The sequence below is a fragment of the Choloepus didactylus genome, chromosome 2 (genome assembly GCF_015220235.1).
Source record: "Choloepus didactylus isolate mChoDid1 chromosome 2, mChoDid1.pri, whole genome shotgun sequence".
Taxonomy (NCBI): Eukaryota; Metazoa; Chordata; class Mammalia; order Pilosa; family Megalonychidae; genus Choloepus; species Choloepus didactylus.
The window spans coordinates 147045878-147073579 of NC_051308.1; the positions used below are offsets into that span (position 1 = coordinate 147045878).

At 39.2% G+C, this 27702-nt stretch overlaps 1 protein-coding gene across 1 annotated transcript in view; it reads left to right on the forward strand.

Annotated features, from left to right (window-relative positions):
• The window catches only part of ALG14 (ALG14 UDP-N-acetylglucosaminyltransferase subunit), a 134843-nt gene that overhangs the window by 34395 nt on the left and 72746 nt on the right, over positions 1 to 27702 (forward strand). Inside the window, exon 3 of the mRNA XM_037826583.1 lies at positions 25322 to 25444. Coding sequence (XP_037682511.1) covers positions 25322 to 25444 — 123 coding nt within the window. The remainder of the gene's footprint in view (positions 1 to 25321; positions 25445 to 27702) is intronic.

Genomic DNA, 27702 nt, shown 5'->3' on the forward strand with positions numbered 1-27702 from the left:
TTATTGTTTGGTTTATGACTTAATCTGGCATGGAATATCTAAATATTTTTTCTAGGTTGTAGGAAAAAATATTTAAATGCTGATATTTATTTATGCTACAAATATACAACAAATTTTTAAGCTAAATTTTAAATTAATAATGATATTTTTGTTAATTAAATGGTAGAGGTGGCTTATTTTGTCACAGAATTGTCACTCAAATTTCTCCTGATTACTTTCATTTAGTGGATTAAAAAAATAATATCTAAAATTTTTATGTACTGTGATGGTTTGGAGCTGTATGTACCTCAGAAAAACATCTAATCCATTCCTGTGTGTGTGAACCCACTGTAAGTAGGAACTTTTGATGAAGTTAATTCAGTTAAGATGTGGCCCACCTCCGTCAAGATGGTCTTAAATCGTTATTACTGGAGTTCTTCATAAGCAGAATGAAATTCAGACATAAAGAGAGACAGCCACAGGAAACAAGAAGCAGAAATCACTGGAATCTGGAACAGAAGGGAGAGACCAGGAGACACTGCCATGGGACTTGCCATGTGACAAACTAAGGACCAAGACTGCCAGCAGCCAGCCCGAGAATGCCACAGTCGTCGGGAAGAAAGCATTGTCTTGATGATGCCTTGATTTGGACATTCTGCCAGCTTCAAACCGTGAGCAAATAAATTCCCATTGTTTCACCCAACCCATTTCATAATATATGCTTGAGCAGCACAGGAAACTAAAATGGTACATAATTCACTTTATTTGTAATTACACCAGAGTGAAGATACAGAATTATTCACAGTACATTTCTTTACTCTATTATTAACCTATGTTTCTCTGAGGAGTTTTGTAGCTTTTTAAGAGCAATAATCTTCCCTTAACTAACAGCAACTGAGATGAGGAAGGTGAAGAGTAGAGAACTAAGGTAAAAAAGGGGAAGTGGGGCATATATCTGTGAAGTTGCACATTAAAAAAAGTCTTGAAAGGCCTTCTAAAAAAAAAAAAGTACTTTCCACTGGGATTAGTTCTGAAGTAAAGAGTAGCTAAAGTTATATTTTCTAGCAAAAATTGGATAGTAACTTTTCCAAATGGAACCAATTACCAGAGCTATAGTATATGATGGTGAGTGAAAAAATCAAATGAAAGCTTTCTACCTGGAAAAGCTGCGTTTCAGCACATACTTCTACCTCCGTTAGACAGAGTGGAATGAGGCTCAGGGTATAGGACTATGAATTTGGTTCAGCCTTTTATTTGTTTAGGACTCTGAGCCTTGTCTCTTAACTGCCTCCCCTGACAACCAATTGTTACTTCTTGTCTTCTGTTAGGATGTGCATTGACTCCCTTTAGATCACTTAACCAAAGAAAAAAGTTCAGTGACACTCAAAACATTTTTTTTATTGTATTAAAAAATTATATAGTGGAATTTTAAAATATTTTTCATTGTAAAACAACAATAGAAGTTCAAATTTAACTTATTTGAACAATTAAAAATTAGAGCCACCCTTCTTCATTTTCAGGTCACTTAATCAGATTTCTCTAATTAGGCTTATAATGTTTTACCAAGAAAGGCTGTTTTCTGTTCATTCATTCAAAAAATACTAAATGAGGCTGGCTATGTACAAGACACCTATTAATGAAGATATTTTAGCAAAACTTTATTGAATATGCCTCTAGAATTAACTCTGCCAGGATTAAGAGTGGTTATTTTTCTGTTTCTTTATTCTTTTCTGTTATTTCTGAATTTTATTTCATATTTTTCTTTGTTTCTTCTCTTTAAAACTTTGGACATTAAAGGAGTATATAAAGCAAAAAGTGAACATTACTTTCACACCCCCAATCCCACTCACTAGAGGTAACCACTGCACCAGTGTGAGTTATATCCTTCTGTTTTCTTTCCTCCTGTTATATGTGTGCATAGAAGAAAGTATTATTAATTACACGTACATATACATTTAACCACATAGGCAGTGTTAGGAGTTAGAGGAGGGGTAGAGTATAGTTGACAAATCACATCCTACCTACTGTCTATAACTTTTTTCCTTTAATTCTATATCATATAGATCTACCTTGTTGGTTTTAATGATTGCATAGTAATTTATAGTATTGATATACCATTTCCAGTTATTTTCAGTTTTTCACTGAATGCTGCAGTGAACCTTTTTGTACTTGTTTTAGTTTCCTAGGTTGCTTAAAGCAGATGCCATGAAATGGATTGACTTAACAATGGGAATTTATTAGCTTACAGTTTGAGGCCGAGAAAATATACAAATCAAGCCATCACCAAGGTGATACTTTCTTCCCAAAGACCAGGTGCTGGCAATCCTTGGCTCCTCTGCCACATGGCAAGGCACATGGCAGCATCTGCTGGTCTCTCCCTTCTCTTCCAGGTTTCCTTGCTTTCAGCTTCTTGGTTCCATGGCTCGCTCTCTCTTTGTCTGAATTTCACTCTCTTATAAAGGCCTCCAGTAATAGGATTAAGACCCATCCTGAATGAGGTGGGTTGCACCTTAACTAAAGTAACCTCATGAAAAAGGTCCTACTTACAGTAAGTTTACACTCACAGGAATGGATTAGGTTTAAGAACATGTTTTCTGGGGTACATACAACTTCAAACTACCATAGTACTTATACACATTCTGCAAGAATACTTATTATACCTTTACAGATTTTCTGCAGAAAGTGTAGGTGTTAACTTAATAAGAAAAAAAGTTTAAAGAAAACAAGAAAGCCCAAGTTAAGTAACTAACTGACATCACAGGACATGTTAACCCATTGCCACTATGGCATTCTGTCAGGTTGTTGATTGAATACCTGTTTTGGAATAAACATAGAAATTATGAAAGAGCATACATATCATATGGAGTAGAGAGAAATGTGGTAGATATCCCAAACTGTTGTTTTTCTGGCTCTAGATAAAACCTTTTATACACTCTTTTTGTATTTTTCAATAATTTGCTCTAGCCAACAATACTGAGTACCTGTTATATATAAATTCTATGCATACTGGTGTTGCTTTGGATTCTAAAGTCTTCTCCGCATCACAGTCATATATGTAGCTGCCCTTATTTATCTTCCTAAAACACTGCATTGCACATATAACCCATTATTCCAACATTTTGAGTGGTGAATTTAACACAAAAAAGTATATTTGGAGTCAAAAGTCAATGTTGTCCATTCAAGGCTGCTTTTCTCTCTAAAATCAGAACCAAAATAAGAATATCTGTGATTAGTCATACTATTTTTTGTTTTGACCTACTCCCTACTATGAAATAAGAGTATGGATATTGAAAAGGAAGAAATAAAGCCACAGATTTGTTCTATACATAATTGTATGTAGAAAATAAATCAATTAAAAGACTTATCAAATTAATAGTAGTTTAGATAAATGGCAAAGGCGAGTTGAATATGCAAAACTCAGTAACTTTCTCATATTCTAGCTTTAACTGTTAGAAAAGATAATGAAAAAAGATCCCCAAAATATTAAACAGTAGAAAAGGATCTTGAATAAAAGGAAATGATCAATATGAGTAAAAGGAAATGATCAATAAGTGAAATCTTATTGTATCTGTTGTATTCAAATACAGGAATGTGTTCCTAATGTTTAAAACTTTTAAAATTAAAAAAAAATTCCCAGATTCGTAATGCAGTGCCAGTCAGAATTTGAATGTTTTTTTTTCTTTTTTCTTTTTTCTTTTTAATTTTGTTTATTCAACAACAAATTCTTACTGAGTGCTATGTGCCAGACATTATTACAGACCTTGGGGGATACACCAGTAAACAAAACAGACCTAAAAAAAATTCCTCCCTTCATGGAGCTTTCTACACTCAAGCTGGATGAGACAGACAATAATAATAGATGTAGTAAATAAAAAATCATAAAGCATGTTAAAAGGTGATTGATATTTTGGGGGGATTGCACAGAGAAAGGGGAATTGGAAATTCTGACGGGGGAGAAAGTTGTGATTGCACATGTAAGGCCTTGAAGAAGATAGGGACACCTGGGTGAAGAGTGTTTCAGACAGAGGGAAGAACCACTAGAAAAGCCCTAGAGTGGGGCATTACTAGGTATTGGGAGAAGAACAGGGAGGCCTGGTGGCTGAGTGAAGGGAGAAGAGATGCGGAGAAGTTGGGATGGGGGTAGGGTGGACAGATGATATAGAGCCTTGCAGGCTATTACAAGAAATTTATCTCTTATTCTGAGGAAAATAGGGAGCTATTAGAAGGATTTGCTGAGAGGAGTGACATACTCTGACTGCTGTTTTAATTAGATCACTCTGGTTGCTGTCTGGCAAATAGACTGTAGGGGAAAAGGATAACCAAGGAGACCATTTAGGAAGCTGTTGTATTAATCCAAGCAAAAAATACTGGTAGGTTGCACCAGTATGGGTAGGAGGAGATAGTTGGATTCTGGATATTTTTTGAAAGTAGAACTAACAGAATTTCCTGACAGATTGGATATGGGATGTAAAAGGAAGAGAGGAGTCAAGCATGACTTCAGAGCTTTTAGTGTAAGCATTTGCAAGAATGGAGTTGCCATCCAGTGACCCAGGGAAGTTTCCAAGTGGAGCATCCCATCTACAAGTATCTATAAATAATGTTCCACATCACGCAAACAATCAAAAGCTTCTGCCTTGGCTGGAGGAACCCCAGAGAATCCCTTGGATTCAGTCAGACTGCCCAGACGCTTCCTACACTGATCTCAAAACTATTTCCTGAGATCCTGTGTGTGTGCACACGTTCTCCTCCCACCATGTCCCCACACTCCTTCTTTTCTCTCTTTCTCCTCTTTAGCTCTCTGTCGTCCCCCCCCCCTCTCTCTCTCTGTTTCTCTCTCTTTTCTCCCCACCCCTTTCTCGCCACAGTGGTCCTTCAAGCTTTAGACATGGTTCTGGAGAGTCCCCTCCAGGTGTTGAAGGGCTCACATTACTGCAGTCACCTCTGCTGCCTCCCCAACCCATGCCAGTGGTATCCTCTCATGTTGCCACCGGGTGGCAATGCACTGCTGAACACAGAGACGCTGGGACCTGCCCTACTACTCAGTTGAGGTAGGAGAAGGCTGAACTTTTAGGATATCTGATACAGTGGAGATTTCTAGTATATATTACAGATGAATCTGGCATGGCAAGGGTGAGGAGAGGTGGTCTCTCCTATTTTGGAGAACATGATATATCATTGCTAGGGATGGTTTTCCTTTCCTGAATTTGAAAAGATTTTGTATGGCCTTGGAGCAAAGTCTTTCCAAATTCTTTTATTTAACAGAATTTATTCACCAACCCCCCTTCCAAAGTTGTACTAGAATATTTGTTTCATATGGTCTTTGTCTGAGATAGGTAGAACAGCTTTCTAGAAGTTTTGCCTTCCCCAAAGTATAGTGTTTCTTAAAAATCAAAAGTGAATATTGATTGAGCAGTTTCTGAGTACAAAACTTTGGACTAAGTTTTATGAGGAATACAAGTAAGGAAAGGAAATGTCCTTTTGCCTCAAGAAGTTTTTGGCTAACTGGAGAGGCAAAAGCCTGAATACTAGATACTTTAGGAGTTAAAGGTTAAGAATTCAGGTCACTGGGCAGTACTAGTGAATGAAAAATAATAAAGGCACCAGATATTTCTGAAGACTGGGTTGTGGGATGGGACTGAAACAGGTTGGTATCTTGGTTAAAGTCTGCCTATGGAATTTTTAGACTCCTAGACCCACTATCCTACCTAGGTAAAAACAAAACAAACAAACAAACAAAAAAAAACCTCAAGCTTTACCCCCTGGAGAGGTAGAACTGAAGAGGTTTTGGCTTTGAACACCAAGCCAAATTTAGGTTTAAGATGAGACACTGTCCTGAAAACAAGGGACTTAAAAGTTAATAGCTACCCATGTGCCCCCAACACTCCTCAGTTAGGCCCCTGTCCTGATCAGTTCTCAGAATGCTGTCAGCTACATTTATATCTCTCAGGCAGGAGACTGAAGAATAGCTTTGAAGAAATTGATGTGCCTAAGAGAACAGATCTATAGATTCAGACGCTTGGGATTTCCCCCAATGAAATGGCCACTCAGCACCCAGAGTTTCTCGTCTGCCTTTGAATGCCTCATTCTTTTAATATGAACCAGGATTTCTCTATCTTGGCACTATGGGTATTTTGAACCAGATAATTCTTTGTTATAGTGGGCTGTCCTGTGCAATAGGATGTGTAACAACATCCATGGCCTCTACCCAGTAGCTCTCTCCTCCCCCACCCCCAGATCTTGGCAACCAAAAGTCTCTCCGGACCTTGCCACATGTACCCTGGAGGGAAAGTCTCCCCTTCCCCCTTAAGAATCCCTGGTTTGAACCACATCCGGAGTTTACAAGACGTTAGAGGTTAGGGAAACCTCTAATATAAGAAAACCAAAGCCAACAATCAGAGAAAGGAAAGAAAAGGAATCAGAGAAAAAGGCAATGTAGTAGCTGGTTAGGGGTGAGGGAAGGGGAAGCTTAAAAGTAAACAATATCTTCTGAGAAATGAGAGGCACTGAATCCTTAAAGAATGAGATCTTTAAAATAAACAAAACTCATAGAACAAGCAAATCCCTTGGTTATTAAAATTTTGATTACAGGAATGAAAAAAAACAATAAAGGACTGGAAGATCACTTTGAAGAACTCTACCATAAAGCAGAACGAAAGACGAGAACAGTAGAGAATAAATAAGAAAATTAGGTGATAAAGCTGGGTGTTGTAGGTCCACTACCCAGAAAGAACAAGAAAAAACAGAAAACTTATTTAATAAAAAAGTGACGACCTAGAAAAATTCCCCGAACTGGAAGGACATGACCTTCAAATTAAAAGAACTATCCCCAAACTAATTAAACCATAGCCACACAAAATATATTATCATACAGTTTCAGAACTAGTCATAAAGATACCAGAAGCTTCTAGAAAGAAAAGGAAAAGGTGTCACATGGAGAGGGGGTCAGTGTCCAAATGGCATTCAGAACAAAGGTGGAACAATGTCCTTAAGCTGATTCTCTGTATTTCTTTTCACAGAGCATGTGCTCCACCAAAACAAGGTGATCCAAGAAGGAGGAAGATTCATTTCCCAGAATCTAGCCTCCAGTCCAGGGAACAAATTGAGGGAATTCCCAGGGTGGCAGCAAAGGAAGTTGTAGGATGATGACAGAGGGCCTGGCAAGCAAGCCTTGGGGAGTGGAGCAAGGGTACTGAAGACTCCAGAAGGGATTCACCAAGAGAGATGAAAATAAATTATCCCATGTATTTGTACAAACTGAAAGTACCATATGAACTTTAAAACCATATATATGTGTTCTTTTTCTTCTAAAAAATAAAGGACATTAAGTGCTTTGAATTTAGGGAAAGGAGAGATCTCTGTGAGCTGGAGTGTTGAGGTGGGGCTGAGGGCTTCTCCAGAAAGGTAGGGGGAATTTGAAGGAAGGCAGGACAACATGGAGGAAAGTGAGGAAATTTGAAAATACAGGACATGTTCAGACAAATGGAGGGTGTGTTTAGACAAGAATCGTGATAGGATATTGGTAAAGAAATTTGTTAAATTATGAGGTAAATTATTTCAGTTTTAGATATCTGAGATCATCTTAGAATATTTTCATTTGCAGAAAGAATTTAGGTGATCTGATATATTTTAAGTTTGAAAAAAAGGGTAGAGGGATTACTCTGGGTTGTGGGTAATAGTTGATTTTTGTTTTCATCTTTAAACATTTTTCTGTATTTTCTAAGGCTACAATCAGAAAACAATAAAAATTATTTTTTAGAAAGAAAACTAAGAAGAGATTAAAAGTCCCGTAGAAGTAATAACCTATTCATATGAATTATTTATTTTCTAAAGAAGTAACCAAAGACTATAAGCAACAATATTTTTCTTATTCAGTTTTATTGAGATATATTCACATACCATACAGTCATCCAAAGTGTACAGTTTGTTCACAGTACCATCATATAGTTGTGCATTCGTCACCCCAATCTATTTTCTGAACATTTTCCTTGTACCAGAAAATGTGAAAATCAGAATAAAAAAATAAAAGTAAAAAAGAACACCCAAATCATCCCCCCCACCGTATTTTTCATTTAGTTTTTGTTCCCATTTTTCTACTCATCCATCATACACTGATAAAGGGAGTGTGATGCACAAGGCTTTCACAGTCACACTGTCACCCCTTGTAAGCTACATTGCTATACAATTGTCTTCAAGAGTCAAGGCCACAGGGTTACAGTTTGATAGTTTCAAGTATTACTTCTAGCCATTTCAATGCATTAAAACCTAAAAAGGGTTATCTATATAGTGCATAAGAATGCCCACCAGAGTGACCTCTCAACTCCATTTGGAATCTCTCAGCCACTGAAACTTTATTTTGTTTCATTTTGCAACCCCCTTTTGGTTAAGAAGATGTTCTCAATCCCACAATGTCAGGTCCAGATTCATCCCTGGGAGTCATATCCCGAGTTGCCAGGGAGATTTATACCCTTGCATGTCAGATCCCAAGTAGAGGGGAGGGCAGTGAGTTCACCTGCCAAGTTGGCTTAGCTAGAGAGAGAGGGCCACATCTGAGCAACAAAGAGGTACTCAGGGGGAGACTCTTAGACACAATTATAAGCAGCTTTAGCCTCTCCTTTGCAGTGATGAGCTTCACGAGGGCAAGACCAGTGATACAGGGCTTGGCACATCAAACTGCCTGTCCTCAACGTTTGTGAGAACACCGGCAACAATCCAGGTGAGGAAGCCCAACACCTCTGCATTTTTCCCCAGCTTCTCAGGAGGGCCCTGCATATATATTTTTATTCTCTGTCCAAATTGCTTTGGGATGTGTCTCTATTTCACACTAACCTATGCAAACCTACCAGGTCTCACTTCCTATTCAAAGTTCAATGTAATTGTGGCGTTTGAACAAACTTTATGAGTTTAAATTGTTTAGGAAATATAGATCTTGCACCAACTAAACATCTCTTCCCTTGGTCTCACTTGCAATTTGGAGTTTTAAAATGCAGTCAGTATAGTCCTTTACCCTTTGGCCCAATTTGCCCTAGTTCTAACCACATCTGCTTCATTCATATCTCTAGTTGAAGTCTGGGCTGTTTCAGCTTTTTTAACAGTTGCTCTCTGTGCTAATACTGACATTCATATCTGCTGAGTTCTAGCTGAGTTTCAGGTGTCACACAGATACCCAAAGTTCTAGGGATCAATCAGGTTATACACAGAGGGTTCAGCATGTCAGAATCTGGAGACAGCCATTACAATTCAGGAATAGATGTGACTGCTGTAAGAGCTTACAATCTTCGGACCGTTACAATAAGCACTCCCCTGATAAGCTGTGCTCTAAGGTTCAATTCTGAGTTTACATATTGTAATTAGTCCATATTGGTGAGGCATTATAGTGTTTGCCTTTGTTTCTGGCATAGTTCACTCAAAATGCTGTCTACAGGTTCCGTTCACCTCATTGTGTGTCTCACAGCTTCACTCCTTCTTGTAGTTGCTCAGTATTCCATTGTATGCACACCCAGCAGTTCACCATTCTGTTCCACAGTCAGTGTACCCTTAGGCCACCTCCACCCATTGCAAATCATGCACTCTCTCTCCACAAACACCAATGTGCAAATGTCTATTCATGTTCCTGCTCTCAGATCCTCCAAGTAAATTCCCCCTAATGAGGCTGCAGGACCTTAAGGCACCCACATACTTAGCTTCCTGTGGAGCCACCCAACTGTCCTCCAGAAAGGCTATACCATTCTGCCTCCTAATCAACACTAAGTATGTACATCCCTCTCTCCATGTTTTCACCAGGACTTTTATCCCTGTTTTTATTTTTTCACACAATTTTATAGAGCTCTATTCACATGCCATATAATTATCCACAGCGTACAATCAGTTGTTCACGGCATCATCATACAGTTAAGCACCATCATTTTGAGTCTAGTAAACTTATATTTTAGAAGCACACAATATTTTTTCTGTCACTTTCATAAATGGGGATTCTTTTGATTTACAACTTTTAGGCCGTGTTTATGGTAGGGGGAGTGTATACAGGACTTATCAGTGAGTAGCTCTGAAATTAACATGACATGCTTTCATTTAACAACACCTACTATTTCCACAAGGTGGGGTGCTAACTTCACACAATAGACTGATACTGGACAGTGTGCTAAGATTTCTAAATATAATACATTTGGAGTCTACCTTTCATAATTCCCAAGCAGTTCTAAAAGGAATATTTTTAAAGTACATAACTGCAAGGGTCTTGTTTCAGTTTGTATACTATATATTACAACTTGTGACTTTGCTAATTACATTTTCAGAATGTGGCAAGTATATATGTATACTTTTCCTCATGGTGGATCTTAACTATATTCAGTTTTAAGTAAAAGTATCTCAGAGTGAATTTCTAAATAAGAAAATCTGCCAACAGAGATCCTGATGCGGCTATTTCAATGAATAGATAATTATTTTCAAAAAAGTATATCAGGTAGATGTATATATGTTTCTAAAATATTTTAAATAACTTATTCTCTTAAATTCCTTCCTAAATCTTAATTATCCCCTCCTCTATCTCTAGAACAAAGGAAATTTAGGTTAAACTTTCTTTGATTCAGATTCTGAATTGATGGGATTAAAATAACTATGAATAACATATTTCAGTTTTATCAACCTTGTAATTTAACCAATTTCCTGTGCCAGTTAAATTTGTAAAAAATTCTTACAATATGCAAAGCAGTAAAATTTTACAATATGAAGATGTTGTTTATCCATTTTACAGCAAATTACAGACATCCCAGTAACTATTATTTGAATTTAAATGACCCACTTACATAAAAAGTATACTTTTTTAAATTGGCACTTATACTAAGGACACAAACATACAATAATTTCTTTTTGTCACTGTTTTAAAATCAGGATTTGGCCTGTTTGGGAATTCCCTCCATCCTTTCTTTTACACAAATGGGGGCTCTTGGTCTTTTGCAGCCATTAGGCCCTAAGGAATAATTCTAGAGCCTGGCAGTTAAAGTCACACCAGGGACAGCATACAAGTGGTGAGGCTGTGATTTACCTCCAGTTTTAGTCAGGGTTGACCAAAGAGCTAAGCGTGGGAAGGAAGTGAAAGAGGAATGATGGGCCTAAGGAGTAGTTCACTTGTCTTTAAGTATCTTCAAGTAGATGCTCAATTCATAGTAGCTAATGAAGTGTCAGGAAATGGCATATGAGTGAGGAAGCTATGGGCTCCAGACTGGGTCCTGCTGATAACCAGCTCTGTGACCTTGGGTAAGTCAAGCTCTTTGGCCCTCAATCTTCCACTGTGAAATGAAGAGACTTGACTTGAGAGCAGGGATCCTTAACTAGCCACCATGATCCCACAACTGGCTCTTGGGTCTCACTAGGCAAAGACAAAAGAGGCTGCCCCAGGCAACATCACTCTAGGACAAGCCAGAGCCTGCCTAGAATCAAGATTTCTGAATACAGCTTTTTCCTAGATTTCCAGTTGGCTTACTCTGTCCACCCCTCTGCTAGGTCAACCCATTGCCCCAGTTCCAGGTACAAACCCTGCTTGCCTCCATTTCTGCTTGAAAAAGAATGATCACCTGTACATGTTTTCTAACATTGATATATTTTGTGCTTAGAGAGCATTTTACTGACTGAAAAATTATGCTCATAATCAGACCACAGTGAATAATGATATGCTCTTGGTCTGTTTCCCCTCCTACATTCTTTTCCTTGCTCAGAACAATACCATTCACCTCGGCTGGAAATCTGAGAGTTACCCCAATTTTCCAGTCTCCTTAAATCCCTCTTCCCCACTGTTTTGCCCTCTCCATTCCTTTGCCTTAGTGCTACAGCGCTCCTTTAAGCCTTCACCTTCACTTTCTTGGTATATTTCAGTGATCTCCCAAATGATTTCCGTTCTCTGGTCATGCTCCCATCCCTCCCATCCATATTCCTCATAACTGCCAGTGTGATCTTTCTCAAATGCAGATCTCGTCACATTACTTCCTCTTTTCATTATCCTTCAGTGGCTCCCTGTTGCCTTTAGATTCAGTACATACTCCTTAGCGTGGCTTCAAAGGCCCTTCCTCTCCAACTCCATTTTCTGCTGCTCTCTGCCTTCTTCCATACATGCCCAAATATCCCATGTTATTTCATGCCTCTCTTTGAACATGCTTTCCTCTACCTGGGAAATCCCTGTTTTCCCTCTGCTGTGCCTGGTTAATTCCTTACCAGCACAAGCCAAATCAATTATTTCTTCTATGAAATCTGACTTGACTTATTAACATATAATTAAGCATTCCTTATTTGGTGCTAAAATTGTATTTTATAAGTATGTCTCTCATGGTATTTATCACTTTGCAATTATTAGTGTTCCTGTTTTGCCTTGCCAGACTGTGGTGAATTCCTTGTGAATGTATTATTCACCCTTATGCTCCTAGCAATGCTCCTGTCACTGAGCATTTAATGAATAAATGAATGAATAACTGTTCACAATGAAGAGTACATCTCTGAAATCTAGTCTCATTGAAAAATTGTTTTGTCTAAGATTTTAATGTATTTTATTTTTTAAGAAAATGAAAGCAGTCCTAAACTCAAACCATTTGAAAGCTAGAAAGGTGTTTCAAATTGCAAGTGACATAAAACTAGACACAAACTGGATTAAACAGTAAAGGAAACTTACTGTCTCATGAAATGGAAAAAAATCAGCAATAGTCTTTATCTCTGGCAAGGCTTGGGTCCAGCTGCCCAGAGATATCACCAGGGATAGTAAGTGCCCCTCTACTCTCTCTTATGAGGTGTCATCTCCATTGGGCTCCCCACAGTGTCACGCTCCAACAACTTCAAACTCTCCATTAAGGTTAGAAAATTCTATAGTACCTCCTGGCTTCACATCTTTTCATTAGACTGTCTAAGGAAGAAAAGGGTATCTTATAACATGTGGGAGACAAAAACGAAGTTTTTTTTTTTCCCCAGAAGCCCCAGCAAATATCACTTGCCTCATGGTCTCCAGTTGGGTTATATTCCCATCGCACAGCTAAATATTGTGACCAAGGAGAAGGGTTATTCCATGTGGCTTAAATGGTTGGGGGTGGAGAAAATGGGGTGAAATCCCCATCTGCACCACCTGGTAAGAATGTGAGGTGAGCAAGTTAACCACGGGAAAATTGAGGTATTGTTGGCAAAAGAAGGGGCAATAAAGGCTAGGAAGAGGACAACAAATATCCGTTGTAAAGGGCTTTAGAAATCTTGTGGGCCAGGGTCCCATAATTATTTCAGGAACAAACTACTTTTTTATTTTCCTGAAGTCTGAAACCACCAGGCAAGGATGAAGCATCTCAAGGTAAAATGAGGAGTGGCTACAAGCTGTGAGGGCTTGGAACAGCAGCCTCTCTTGTCCTTGACAAGTCAGACTCAAGAGCCAGTTGTAGGATCACAGTGACTAGTTGAGGATCTCTCATCTCAACAAGGCCTCCTTGTTTCACAGTGGAAGATTGAGGGCCAGAGATCTTGCCTCACCCAAGGCAAGAGCTGGTTATCAGCAGGACCCAGTCAGGGGCCCATAGCTCCCTCACTCATGTCATTTCCTGGCACTTCTTCATTAATTGCCATGAATTGAGCATCTACCAGATACTTGAAGGATATTCATATTGAAAAAATTATTTCATGGTAAATTATGGTCATCTTGATTTCAGAATGATTGAATCATCCAACATATTTTAAAAATAATATGTACTATACATTGAATTATTAAAAAGCAGTTGTGGAAAAAAAGCTGAAACCGTTTTTGGTTGAATGAAATTTTACCATTTTAGTTTTTTGTCTTGTATCCAAGGTTCTGCAATACTGTGGCATTCATTAAATAATAAATGTATTGTATATTTCAGTGTGTGGTAGCAGCACAGAATGACTTCATAGACCACTTGATCTGCTCTATTGTGGTTTATGATGCCATCTGGATTCCTTGGTTGAATTATTTCCATCTAAATCACTATAAACTTCTATTTAGGCTGTCACAAATCTAGAGCCAGATATGTTTGTGGTTTTTAGCAGTGACGTAATTCTGGGAGATATTTTGAAAGTTACAAGTAGTCATATACTATTAGTATTTAACTCAGTATTTCACATAATTTCAGACAAACTAGAAGTCTGGAAAAAAATCCATTTCTCCACTGTATTCTTTTCTTAAGCATTCCACTTTTCTTGTCTACCTTGTCAATATTACATCTGGTTGTACATCAGTCAAGAATGTACAGGGAGTGTTGAGAAGTTCTATGGACATACAAAGTACCATGGGACATAGCCCTGTCCCTCAATTAGAGAGCTTAGATAGATAGATAAAAAGTATGTTTCCCTAAGATATGTTGTTTTTTATATGGTATGATAGAGAAAGAGAGAATCATACTTATTTGGCTTTTATATTACTACCAGTTGTGTGAGAGAGACTGGATCACACTGTAAAATGTGCATGTACAGCGGGATATAGACCTGATTGCACAGAGATAGGACTCAATTAAAATATCCTGTCTAAGAACACATAACCCAGTTTACTTCCAAGCAGGAACAATAACAACATTAGAACTTGCCAGAAGAGCTTTGGTACTTAAGGTTCAGCAGAAAAATCTGAAGATTTCTAAGCCCCTATGTTCTTATTCTGTGTTTTTCCTTTCCCCCTGAAAAGCTTCTGAACAGGGGAGGGAGCCTTTGGTAGCAGTGGTAGGTAGAGTTGGTGAACCAAATCTGTAGTACAAAACAGGTAACAAAGAACAAAGGAATAGGTGGAGGCTCATTTCCCACAGAGCTAGGCAAAGCGAAAACAGGTTCTGTGGGTTTGAAGCTGTTCATATGTAGGATAGGTGAGTTGCAAAACAAGGAATAAAAAGGAAATGGGTCAAGATGGTAGTTGGCTCTATATAAGAGCAATGGGAGTCAGGGGCAGAGCTCCCTCTGAAGTTGATTCAGCTCATTATGTATTAGGGAAGGTGGGTTCCTCAACAGTGAGACACAGAAATCCAAGAAGGGTCACAAAAGGTGAACCAGCATATTTTCAGGACACATGGAAGACCTGGGTTCAGGCCCTGTCTCTGCCACATGCTGGTTCTGTCACCCTGGGAAAATCCCAAATCTCTCCAGATTTCCCATTCCTCATCTGAGAAGTAAAAAGTTCAGATTAGTTGGCATCTTATAACCCTGAGATGTTATAAGGTAAAAGAGTCAACATTTTCCCCACTACTGTCTTCCAGCACAGACCACTGACTTGGCTTTCATAAACTGTAATGATAGTCATTTATCTGATCAACAAGTATTTACTAAGCACCCACAGTATTCTAAATAAGCACCGTTCTAGGCACTGGGGTTATAGCAGTGAATAAGATGAAGCCCCTTCCTCTCATGGTGCTTGCATTCTAGAGGAAGAGGCAGACAATAGTCTACCAAATAAATGAACAAGTAAACTTGAGGTACTGGTAAGTGCTGTGAATACAGTAAAATAATATGGTGTGGTAGAAAATGGCCATGTATTAGGGGAAGGAGCAAGTGGGTAGAATTTTCTGCTCTCAGAAGATAATGTTAAAGCTGAGACTCCATTTGGAGGAAGGAACTAGCTGTGAGACAATCTGGGAAAAAAGCAGACTGGTCAGAATGAATGGAAAAGACCCTCAGGAGGAAATGAGTTTGACATGTTTAAAGAACAGAAAGAAGACCAGTGTGGCTGGAATAAGTGAGCAAAGAGTGATTAGAGAGGTAAACTGGCACCAGATTACTGGAACTTTGTGGGCAATTGTAAGGAGTTTGGACTGAATCCTAAGTCTGGTGGAAAGCCTTGGAAAGTCTTAAGCAGGGACTGAAAGGAAGGATCTGCTTTACATTATAAAAAGATCACTCTGGCTGTGTAGAGAATGAATTGTAGGGAAGCCAGAAGAGAAGCAAAAAGACTAGTTAGGAGGCACTGTGCAATAGTCAAGGTGAGACGGTAATGACTTGGAACATAGGAATATCAGGGACATTTGGAATAAGTAGATAAATAGGGAATATATATAGAAGTTTTGGGAGAAGGAAACATGGGGGTTGCTCTGCCCCACCTGCCAACTTTGCCACCCCACTTCCACCCCTGTCCCTACCATCCCAGCCTAGATCTTCATGTCTATGCAAGAGCATCTGTTTTTGATAGAGCCTACTATTCACTTGATTGTCAGTTTCTGGCTTGGGAATGTAGAAGGAGTAGCACATTTTATTGGAGAATATGATAGTTCTGTTTTAAATCCTTTAGAAAAGCCAATGGATAGTGGAACATTTTAACAAGTATTTATTTTTTGACCCCAGTAAAATGGATTGACAGCCAATTTAGCAACCCACAGTGGCCCTCAAAGAAAGGCCCTGGGTCTCTGTAAGAATCCAGAAAAAGGTACTGACCCCATGTGAGTCATGTGACCATTCCTAAACCAAACATTAGGTCACGGATGCAGGTTTGAGGGCAAAGAATGGTAGTGGTGATAAAATGATGGGATGGGGCATCATTTATGTCCTGAATCCCATTAGTAGGACAAAAAGAGGATGAGGGAACACCACAATTACATGGAACTTTGAATAGGAAGTGAGCTATGGTGGTCTGTACAGGTGAGAGTGAAATAGCAAAACATCCCAAAGTAATTTGGGCAGAGAATAAAAATACATATTAGGGGTCCTCCTGGGGAACTGGGGGAAGATGCAGAGGTGTTGGACTTCCTCCCCTGGATTGTTACTGATGTTCTCACAAACATTGGGGACAGACGGCTGACATGCTGAGCCCTCTTGTCTTGGGGCTTGCCCCCATGAAGCTTGTTTACTGCAAAGGAGAGGCTAAACCTGTTTATAATTGTGTCTAAGAGTCTCTCCCGAGTGCCTCTCTGTTGCTCAGATGTGGCCCTCTCTCTCTAACTAAGCCACCTTGGCAGGTGATATCACTGCCCTGCCCCCTACATGGGACCTGACTCCCAGGGGTATAAATCTCCCTGGCAACACAGGATATGACTCCCGGGGATGAATCTGGACCCAGCATTGTGGGATTGAGAACATCTACTTGACCAAAAGGGGGATGCAAAATGAAACAAATCTCTTCAGTGGCTGAGAGATTTCAAATGGAGTCGAGAGGTAACTCTGATGGACATTCTTACGCACTATATAGATAACACTTTTTAGGTTTTAATGTATTGGAATAGCTAGAAGTAAATACCTGAAACTACCAAACTCCAACCCAATAGCCTTCACTCTTGAAGATGATTGTATAGCAGTGTAGCTTACAAGGGGTGACAGCGTGATTGTGAAAACCTTGTGGCTCACACGCCCTTTATCCAGTGTGTGGATGGATGAGTAGAAAAATGGAGACAAAAACTAAATGAAAAATAGGGTGGGATTTGGGGGATGATTTGGGTGTTCTTTTTTACTTTTATTTTTATTCTTATTCTGATTCTTTCTGCTGTAAGGAAAATGTTCAAAAATAGAGTGGAGGGATGAATGCACAGCGATATGATGGTACTGTGAACGGCTGATTGTATACCATGGATGATTGTTACGGTATGTGAATATATCTCAATAAAACTGAATTTTTAAAAAATGAGGATGAGGGACATTTCCCACAAGGCAAAGGTGCAGGCTAACAAAAAAATCTGTCTATAAAGGTGCCTTCATTTGGATTTCTCCAGTTACCACAACCTCCAGGGAATTCCTGGCCAAAGGACATCATTAGGGCTGAATTATGGCTCTCTGAACCTCTGTCCCATTACTTTTTCTTCAAAGGAACTTTTGTTAACACCAAAATACAAGCATTTTTTGGTATTTTTCTTCACTGACTTCTTCTAAAACTATGTAATTAAAAAAAAAAAAAAAAAAACCCTCCGAAGATTTTGATACACATGATCTGGCTCTCAGTGTTTCTTTTAAGCCACACAGAACATCAAATTCCTCAGCATCCAAATTCTGCACAGCAAGCACAACTAATCTGAGACCCTGTCCCTACTAAGATGGTTCCAAGTTCCATCCACATGACTGCAAGCCAGCATCATAGGTATAATACAGAAACAATGGCAGGAGAGCTTTTTAAGCAGTTTTAGGTACAGAATAGGATGCCTCCTCACTTGAACCTAGCAGGCTCCCTTCCTCTTTTGCCCATACTTCAAAGTCTCAGGACAGTCCTCTCTCCTGTGTCTGGTGAGAAGAGCCACAAAGGCTGAGAAGTTCCCTGAGGCCCTTATGAATGGTCATTTTCACGGAGAGATGTCTAGGCTGTCTTCCCAGGACAGGTGTTGGGGGTGAGGCCTTCTGTCTGTGATTCCTTCTCATCTCCCTGCTTGCTACTTTCTCCAACCTTTTTAGAACTTGTGCCTCTTGGCTCTGGCTGTTCATAAACTCCTAATTCCCTGCTCAGCTTAGACCTTTTCCTCTCTAGTCCCAGGAATTCCATTGAGCTCAGCCCATTTCTTGATTGACCGTCACAAATAAGGTCCCAAATATGCACTCTGAATTCCCTCCTTTCTCTTTTTTTAGTCTTAAGATGTACATCTCAGCTAGGTGATAGGAAGATGGTTAGCTGATGGTTAATGTATATTTGTCATTAATATGGCATATGTGACTATCTATCTATGGCATAATATGACATATGAATGGTTGCATCATTCATTCAATAAATATTTATTGAGCACCTGTTATAAACCAGGTGAGCACTGAGATCATAGTGGTTAATGGTCCTGGCCTCCTTGGGTACGTTATATTCTAATGGAGGAGACAGTAAGTAAATTAAAAAATTAATATTATATATATATATATGTATGTGTGTATATATATACACCAATAGAGTAAGTTATTTTAAAACATAAAGCAAGCTTGGTTATGGGGGGAGAGAAGCATGCACATATATGTGTGCATTGGAAGAGGGGTAGGGAAAGGTATTTTAGAAAAGCCAATCAAGAAAGATGCTTCTACCATAATGGTGGAGAAAGGGTGGGTAGGAAGTTGGATTTAGAGAGAAATCTCTTTTTGGTGGGATTTCTAGTTACCTTGAATTATCATTGAAGAAGGTAGAAGTGTGGGGAAGATTTTGATGGGATGTGGAGATGAAGCCCCTCTCATGTAGAGCTGTAAGCCATAGTGGCACTATATGTACCCTCCAGTCTGCCTGCCAAGCAGGGTCATGGTCCTGACTCCTTGCCCAGCTCATTTCTGATCCCCACCCACTGCTGGTCACCACCTTACTGTCTTCCTGTTTATTTCACTGGTAGAACGTTCAGCTTGGCTTTCTTCCCAATTACCACTTAAATGTTCTTCCTTGACTACAATGCAGATTCTCACATCAAACTATTTCATGCTGTTCTGAATGAATATCCATTCCTAAGACTTAGAAGAAGCTACACACAGCCCACACCTTATGAGGAATCACATACTTTATCATTTAAACCTGGACACGTCTGAGAGCAAAAGGAAGCACTATTCATCATTATGCCTGGGACAACAGGTATAAACTGGGACCATCCCCAGCAAATTGGGCTGACTGGTTATTTTAGACAGATGGCCAGTTAGCTTCAGCACCCCAGATGTAATCGAGACGGCCCTCCCCAGCCAAGCATCTGATTGGAGGCTGGGAAATTGGCTCCTTGCATGATGCATACAGAAGTCACAAGAGAGGTCTTCAAACTTTTAGTTACCAGCCTTATTTTCTTGCCCTCAGGCCTGTTTTTCCAGATTACACCTTGAAGTGCCCTCAGTTCCCACCCCAGAACATGGCCCTACTTGTTTCTATTCTCCTGAGGATGGACTAGAACTTCCTTAACCCATATTGTCTGTTTCTTCAGGCTGCTGCCTGGTATGAGGTATAGATTCTTCTTACATGTCCGGTCTTGGGAAAGCTATCTCCAGCTTCAGATACCCTTGCATAGGCCTTACTAGTCCTGGGTGTTTGCCTCCTTGGGGCTGAGATGAAATCAAAGGGGCTGGACTTCCTGAGCCAGAGTTCAACTGATCATCCTTCCTAACCCTCAGGACACTCTAGTCAAATATAATCTGGAAATGTTGTTCATTGCTTCTTTACAAAGTTATATGCTCACAGCTTTAAAAACTTAAAAGAAAATGAAAAGCGTCTTTGCTTTTTCAAAGAAAATATTTATAGATATTGAGATCAGGCCTCAAAGTTTAGAAGTAACATCCAAAAAGTTATACTAAAACCCTACTGGGTTATCTTGACTGTAATAGTAACAAGGACGTGACAGCACAATGGAATTGAATTTATTTTGTAATACAGATACACAGTTCCTCATCTGAAATTCTAAAAAGCTCTGAAAATTGAAAAAAAAAATTCAAAGTTTGTCACAAGATTGACTACAAAACATATTTGAATTGTATGAGGCTCTTTATAATCTTTATACCACATAGTGTGAATATTCATGTTTGCTGCCCAAATATGAATGTTTTTGGCTACTTCCCTAAACCCCACAGAGGATATTAAGTAATATATGATATCTGTACCATATTGCCTATCCTAAACACCTCTGACTCAAAGGGATTATGGATCTATAGTACTATTTTGCCTATTATGTTTTTTTTTTCAATTAATATTCCACACAAATTAAGCAAGCACAAACCCCAAACAAGATTCCTTACAAGTTTGCCTCCTGCTTGATTCCCTTATAGTTTGGGAAGTATTCAATATTTTTTCTAGTTCATTATTTTGTACCTTAAGCCCTTAGAAGGAAAAAACAACATTCATTTAAAAAATGATAGAGGATAACATTTTGAGTCCAATTCTCCTATTGTCTACTGGTATACTGTGGAAGGAGGAAATATCCTTTACTGTTGTATGTGGGAAGAGAGTGGTCCTTTGTGCAGCCCATTTTCACTTTGTGCTATGTAAGGGCTGTTCACATGCACTGTAAGAATATAAAGGAGGCCTCCAAACACAATTTCACACCTTTTTCTGAATGCAGAAATGCTAAGACCTGTAGTTATGTGTCTGCTACTAGTTTAGAGAAAGCCTTTTCTACTCTTTTCACAAAGGGCATATTATTCCTTAAGGCCGCAGCGGGGGGTATCAAATATTTAGTTCTTACTCCCTGGCTTAACCTGTATAATAGCCAGTCTCCAAGAAAGCCCAGTGATTCTCCCTCCTGGTGTTCATGCCCTTGTGTACATCCCTTCCATATGGAATAGGGTTGACTTATGTTACCAGTAGGTTTTCGTGGAAATGACAAAATTTGATTTCCAGGGTGAGGTCATAAAAGACATTGCGGTTTCTGCCTTGCCCTCTCTTGGATCATTCGCTCTTGGGGAAGCTGGCTGCCATGTAACAAGGACACTCATGCAGCCCTATGGAAAGGTCCACATGGCAAAGAACTGAGGCCTCCTGCCAATAGCCAGCAATAAATTGCCAGGCATGTGAGTGAGCCGCCTTGGAAATGGATCTTCCAGCCCCAGTCAAGCCTTAGATGACTGTACCCCTAGCCAACATATTGACTTCATGAGAGATCCCAAGCAAGAACCAGCTAGCAGGCCACTCCTGGATTCATTACCCACAGAAACTGTCCTAAATAATAAATATTGTTTTGGGGTAATTTGTCATGCAGCAATAGAACCAGTACACCTGGAACTATGATTCAAGGAAAATATGTTTCTCAGGTTACAAAAGTAGAAGATGGGGGACTGGTGAGCTGTATGTTTTAGTTACTCCTCCAGGAAAGTAGGTAGAAAGCCAGGAACTGCGTGGACTGGACACCACAGAGCAATCTGACTTTGGGCATACTTCATACAACACTCATGAAAATGTGGAACTGCTGAGATCAGCGAAATCTGTAAGTTTTTGCGGCCAGGGGACCCGCGCCCCTCCCTGCCAGGCTCAGTCCCGTGGGAGGAGGGGCTGTCAGCTCCAGGAAGGAGAAGGGAGAACTGCAGTGGCAGCCCTTATCGGAAACTCATTCTACTGATCCAAACTCCAACCATAGATAGACTGAGACCGGATACCAGAGAATCTGAGAGCAGCCAGCCCAGCAGAGAGGAGACAGACATAGAAAAAAACAGCACGAAAAACTCCAAAATAAAAGCGGAGGATTTTTGGAGTTCTGGTGAACATAGAAAGGGGAAGGGCAGAGCTCAGGCCCTCAGGCTCATATGCAAATCCCGAAGAAAAGCTGATCTCTCTGCCCTGTGGACCTTTCCTTAATGGCCCTAATTGCTTTGTCTCTTAGCATTTCAATAACCCATTAGATCTCTGAGGAGGGCCCTTTTTTTTTTTTTTTTTTTTTTAATCCTTTTTTCTTTTTCTAAAACAATTACTCTAAGAAGCCCAATACAGAAAGCTTCCAAAGACTTGCAATTTGGGCAGGTCAAGACAAGAGCAGAACTAAGAGAGCTCTGAGACAAAAGGCAATAATCCAGTGGCTGAGAAATTTCACTAAACACCACAACTTCCCAAGAAAAGGGGGGTGTCCGCTCACAGCCATCATCCTGGTGGACAGGAAACACTCCTGCCCATCGCCAGCCCTATACCCCAGAGCTGCCCCACACAACCCAGTGTGACGGAAGTGCTTCAAATAACAGGCACACTCCACAAAACTGGGCGTGGACATTAGCCTTCCCTGCAACCTCAGCTGATTGTCTCAGAGTTGGGAAGGTGGAGCAGTGTGAATTAACAAAGCCCCATTCGGCCATCATTTCAGCAGACTGGGAGCCTCCCTACACAGCCCAGCAGCCCAGAACCGCCCTGGGGGGACGGCAGTCACCTGTGACATAGCACAGTCATCCCTCAACAGAGGACCAGGGGGTACACGGCCTGGAAGAGGGACCCACTTGCAAGTCTCAGGAGTCATACACCAATACCAAGGACTTGTGGGTCAGTGGCAGAGACAAACTGTGGCAGGACTGAACTGAAGGATTAGACTATTGCAGCAGCTTTAAAACTCCAGGATCACCAGGGAGATTTGATTGTTAGCGCCACCCCCGCTCCCTGACTGCCCAGAAACACGCCCCATATACAGGGCAGGCAACACCAACTACACACGCAAGCTTGGTACACCAATTGGACCCCACAAGACTCACTCCCCCACTCACCAAAAAGGCTAAGCAGGGGAGAACTGGCTTGTGGAGAACAGGTGGCTCGTGGACGCCACCTGCTGGTTAGTTAGAGAAAGTGTACTCCACGAAGCTGTAGATCTGATAAATTAGAGATAAGGACTTCAGTTGGTCTACAAATCCTAAAAGAACCCTATCAAGTTCAGCAAATGCCAGGAGGCCAAAAACAACAGAAAATTATAAAGCATATGAAAAAACCAGACGATATGGATAACCCAAGCCCAAGCACCCAAATCAAAAGATCAGAGGAGACACAGCACCTAGAGCAGCTACTCAAAGAACTAAAGATGAACAATGAGACCATAGTACAGAATACAAAGGATATCAAGAAGACCCTAGAAGAGCATAAAGAAGACATTGCAAGACTAAATAAAAAAATAGATGATCTTATGGAAATTAAAGAAACTGTTGACCAAATTAAAAAGATTCTGGACACTCATAGTACAAGACTAGAGGAAGTTGAACAACGAATCAGTGACCTGGAAGATGACAGAATGGAAAATGAAAGCATAAAAGAAAGAATGGGGACAAAAATTGAAAAAATCGAAACGGACCTCAGGGATATGATAAATAATATAAAACGTCCTAATATAAGACTCATTGGTGTTCCAGAAGAGGAAGAAAAGGGTAAAGGTCTAGGAAGAGTATTCAAAGAAATTGTTGGGGAAAACTTCCCTAATCTTCTAAACAACATAAATACACAAATCATAAATGCTCAGCGAACTCCAAATAGAATAAATCCAAATAAACCCACTCCGAGACATATTCTGATCACACTGTCAAACACGGAAGAGAAGGAGCAAGTTCTGAAAGCAGCAAGAGAAAAGCAATTCACCACATACAAAGGAAACAGCATAAGATTAAGTAGTGACTACTCAGCAGCCACCATGGAGGCGAGAAGGCAGTGGCATGATATATTTAAAATTCTGAGTGACAAAAATTTCCAACCAAGAATACTTTATCCAGCAAAGCTCTCCTTCAAATTTGAGGGAGAGCTTAAATTTTTCACAGACAAACAAATGCTGAGCAAAAGTAATATATGCTTGTTGCAAAGTTCAAACATTGATATGTATGATCTGGAAAATTAAATTATCCTTTAATGCCATTGCCTCTCTTTCTACAGTTTGTGGCACATAGTTCTACATTTTCTCCATGCAAATATTAATATGTGTATATATGTATATGCACACACACATATGTATGTGATTATTTTGTTAATAGACACTGTGTCATATAAAGCATACTGTCCTGCAAATTGTATAATTCACTTCATAATTTATCTTGAGACATTTCCCATGTAAGCTCAAATAGTCAATGTCATTTGTTATCATATCTCCATATATTTTATTGTATGGATGTCTCCATTTCCCTGCTGAGGGATATTTGGGCTGTTTCCAATTTCAGCAGATACGGTGATGTGGATGAGCATGTAGTTAAATCCTGGGATATACTTCTGGAAGCTAAAATACTGGATCAAGGGTAGACAAATTTTAGTACCACACTAATGTCAGGTGTTAATAATACGGTGATATATGGGAACTCTGTGTTTTATGCATGATTTTTCGGTAAACCTACAACTTCTTTTTTTTTTTTAAAAAAAAAGAAAAAAAGGAAAACACAATTTTAAATTCTGATAGATATTTCCAAACTGTCCTCCCAAAAAGTTGAACCAATTTATTTGCCCATGGGAATGTGTCTGTTTCCCTACACCCTCAGCAACACTGGGTATCTACAATCTTTGCCAATCATGTAGGTGAAAAATGACTAATTGTTTTATTTTGTGTTCAGTAATTAACCATCTTTTCATATGTTTATTGATTGCTTGCATTTCTTTTGTTTGTAATTACCTGTCCATCTTCTTTGCAGATTTTGTTACCAGGTCATTTGTCATTTATCTATTGATTTGTAATAACTCTTTATATGTTAAGCCCTTTGCCTAAAATATATTGTATAGAAATTTCCCCCAATTTATTGCCAAACTGATTTTAACATTTTTGAATCATATTTAGGAGCTTTTCTGTTGTAACCAAATGATATATTATATAAACTAGGCATGAAATAGACTTTTATAACTCTAATTTAAAAGGTTTATCTTGGGACATTTCCCATGTAAGCTCATATAGGTCTGTCATTTGTTATCATATCTCCAAATATTTTAAATAAGAAAAATATATTGGGAAGATTTTAAACAAGAAAGCATTTCCTATCCCTAAAACACTAACTGTTATTACATTTAATTTTGGTATCAGTGACCCAGTTGATTTGGATTTTTAAAATTTTCTAGTATACGACTCACCGAATTCCAAGAAGCCGTGAGGTTCAGCAGTCCTGGCTCTCCACTGTGCTCACCACCTTGTACTCCATGCTGTACTCCTTGCCCCTGACTTACAAACTGAAGCCAGATTTGGTAAGTAAGACCATCACTAAGGAGAGAGAAAGTAACTCACCTGTGGGTTCTTTATTAGTAAGAGAACATACAGTTTTCTTAAACAGCTGCCATTTATCAATGTGCCAGGTACTGTACAAGACCCTTTACTAATGCTAAAAATTATCATTTGAATGCACTTTGTTCTGAAAGAGGTGAGCAATTTGCCTTCTCTTTCTAGCTCTAACCTGAACTCTAAATTGGCCTGCCCTTACCTGCCACGTGCCTTGTGGCAGTAAGCCCTAATACTACAGTTTCTGGAACCAGTTTGTGTGCCTCTTCACCTGTGGGTCATGAGCTGACATCATGTGCTTGTCAGCCAGAGAAGAGCCAATTCTTCATTCCTTTTCAATAGTCTTTCTCATTTTTGCCAAGTTTATTTACCAAATATGGTACATAGTGGGCAGAATGTCATACACACTCAGGTTTTTATAGGAAAGTAGTGCAGAAAAGAGAAATGTGTAAAGTTAATTAGTGCCCACTGTGTTCTTTTCTATAAAGGTCTTAAGTTCTCTGTGGTCTGTAAGGATGAGGTTCTGTTATTAAATTCCTAATGTACTTCAACAGACAATTCAGATCAGTGGATATGTTATCACAGTAGTATATGGAATTCTTAATAATACTCTCATTCCTATTTAAGGCAGAATCCATTAACTGGCATAGCCTGAAAGGAAACTTTTGCTTGCTTTCCAGATACATGAATTCTGGCACAGTGTACATTATTCTCATGAATTGTTGAACAGATTTTTGTTTAGCTATAGTGATTTTAAAAGATCTCTATCAGTTTGGTCATTGCATTTCATCAGCTGGATTGCAGTTCAAGTCCCTCTTTTGGATGAGAATTTTTGAAATCTGAGTTTTCTACATGAGTAGTTTAGATTGTCTTTAAAAGATATAATTCATATTCAACAGAATGCACAGATCTTAAGTGTACAATCTGACCCACATTCCAATCAAGATATAGAACATTGCCCCCACCCCAGAAAGTTTTTGACTTCCCTTCCCAGTCATCCCCTGCCTCAAAACAACCACTGTACTGATTTCCATCACCATAGATTAATTTTACTTAAATATCTTTTTAAATTTTTGACAAAGTAAGTTTATCTCAGTGTACCAGCCACACTTTTACTGCATGGAATTCAAATGTTTCTCTAGAAGGTCATTGGTACCCTGAAAAAGTTTAACTTATTTATTTCCCAAATGGAAGGAGGGAAAAAAAAAAGGGTCTTAACATTTTAAACTGGAAACTTAGCATTTTATAACTGGCAACAGCTGGAACATGGTAACATTAGGACCCTAAGGAGTTAAGGCTCCGATGGAAATATTGACATGATGGATGATGTCTGCCGTGGACAAAGCCTAAGTATTTGATATCCTGTGTAGTGGATATCCAGGAACTGACTGGGTGTGGACACTTGGTTTCAGTCCCACTGTTGCTTTTATTTTATTTTAGTCAATTCCCTTGTGGTCCTCAGTTCTTCGCCTTAAAACTAGAGGATTAGAATCGATGTCCTCTCAGTTTCCTTCTAACTTAGACTAAACTTTTATGAGCTCCATAAATTTCCTTGCAAAAAGTGGAAGGAAAAAAAAATATATTATGTTTCTAAAGGAATAAGAGGAGACATGTGGGGGGTGTGAAATATTTATTTCCATTTTAAACTGAGTTAGTTAAAAAAAATTATTTCAAAGCTTTACATTATTTGGTAAGCTACTTTGATATGATTAGCTTCACAAAATGGACTCCCACTTAATGAAATTCCTTGCCTTTTTTACTACAGTGAGAGCGCAGCTACAACATGCAAATCTATCCTGTATTCATCACTGGATTTCTTTTGACTCTTATCACAAAGCACTAGTCCTTCTATACTTTAAAAAAGTGAAAGAAAAACTCACTCTTGGAAAGAAGAGCAGGTCCTTGAGCCTTAAACTACCTGGGTTGCCTGAACAGCCAGCTGCCTTTCTGCTTTGCTTTATCTGTGTGCACCTACCTGAGTTAGTAAGCCTGCTGATCCATTCAACTGTCTCTCTCCCTCGCTTTGTTAGCTATAAAATACAAATAAAGATACTTTTCTTATTGTTCCATAGCGAGCACTAAATGATTGAATATTTACATGGTTTCAAAATGGAAATACCATGTGGTGCAGAATAGCTAACATTTATTGAGCACTGACATGTGCCAGAAGTACATTGTATTCATGCTGTATGAGATAAGTAGTACAGTTATTCACATTTTATGGATG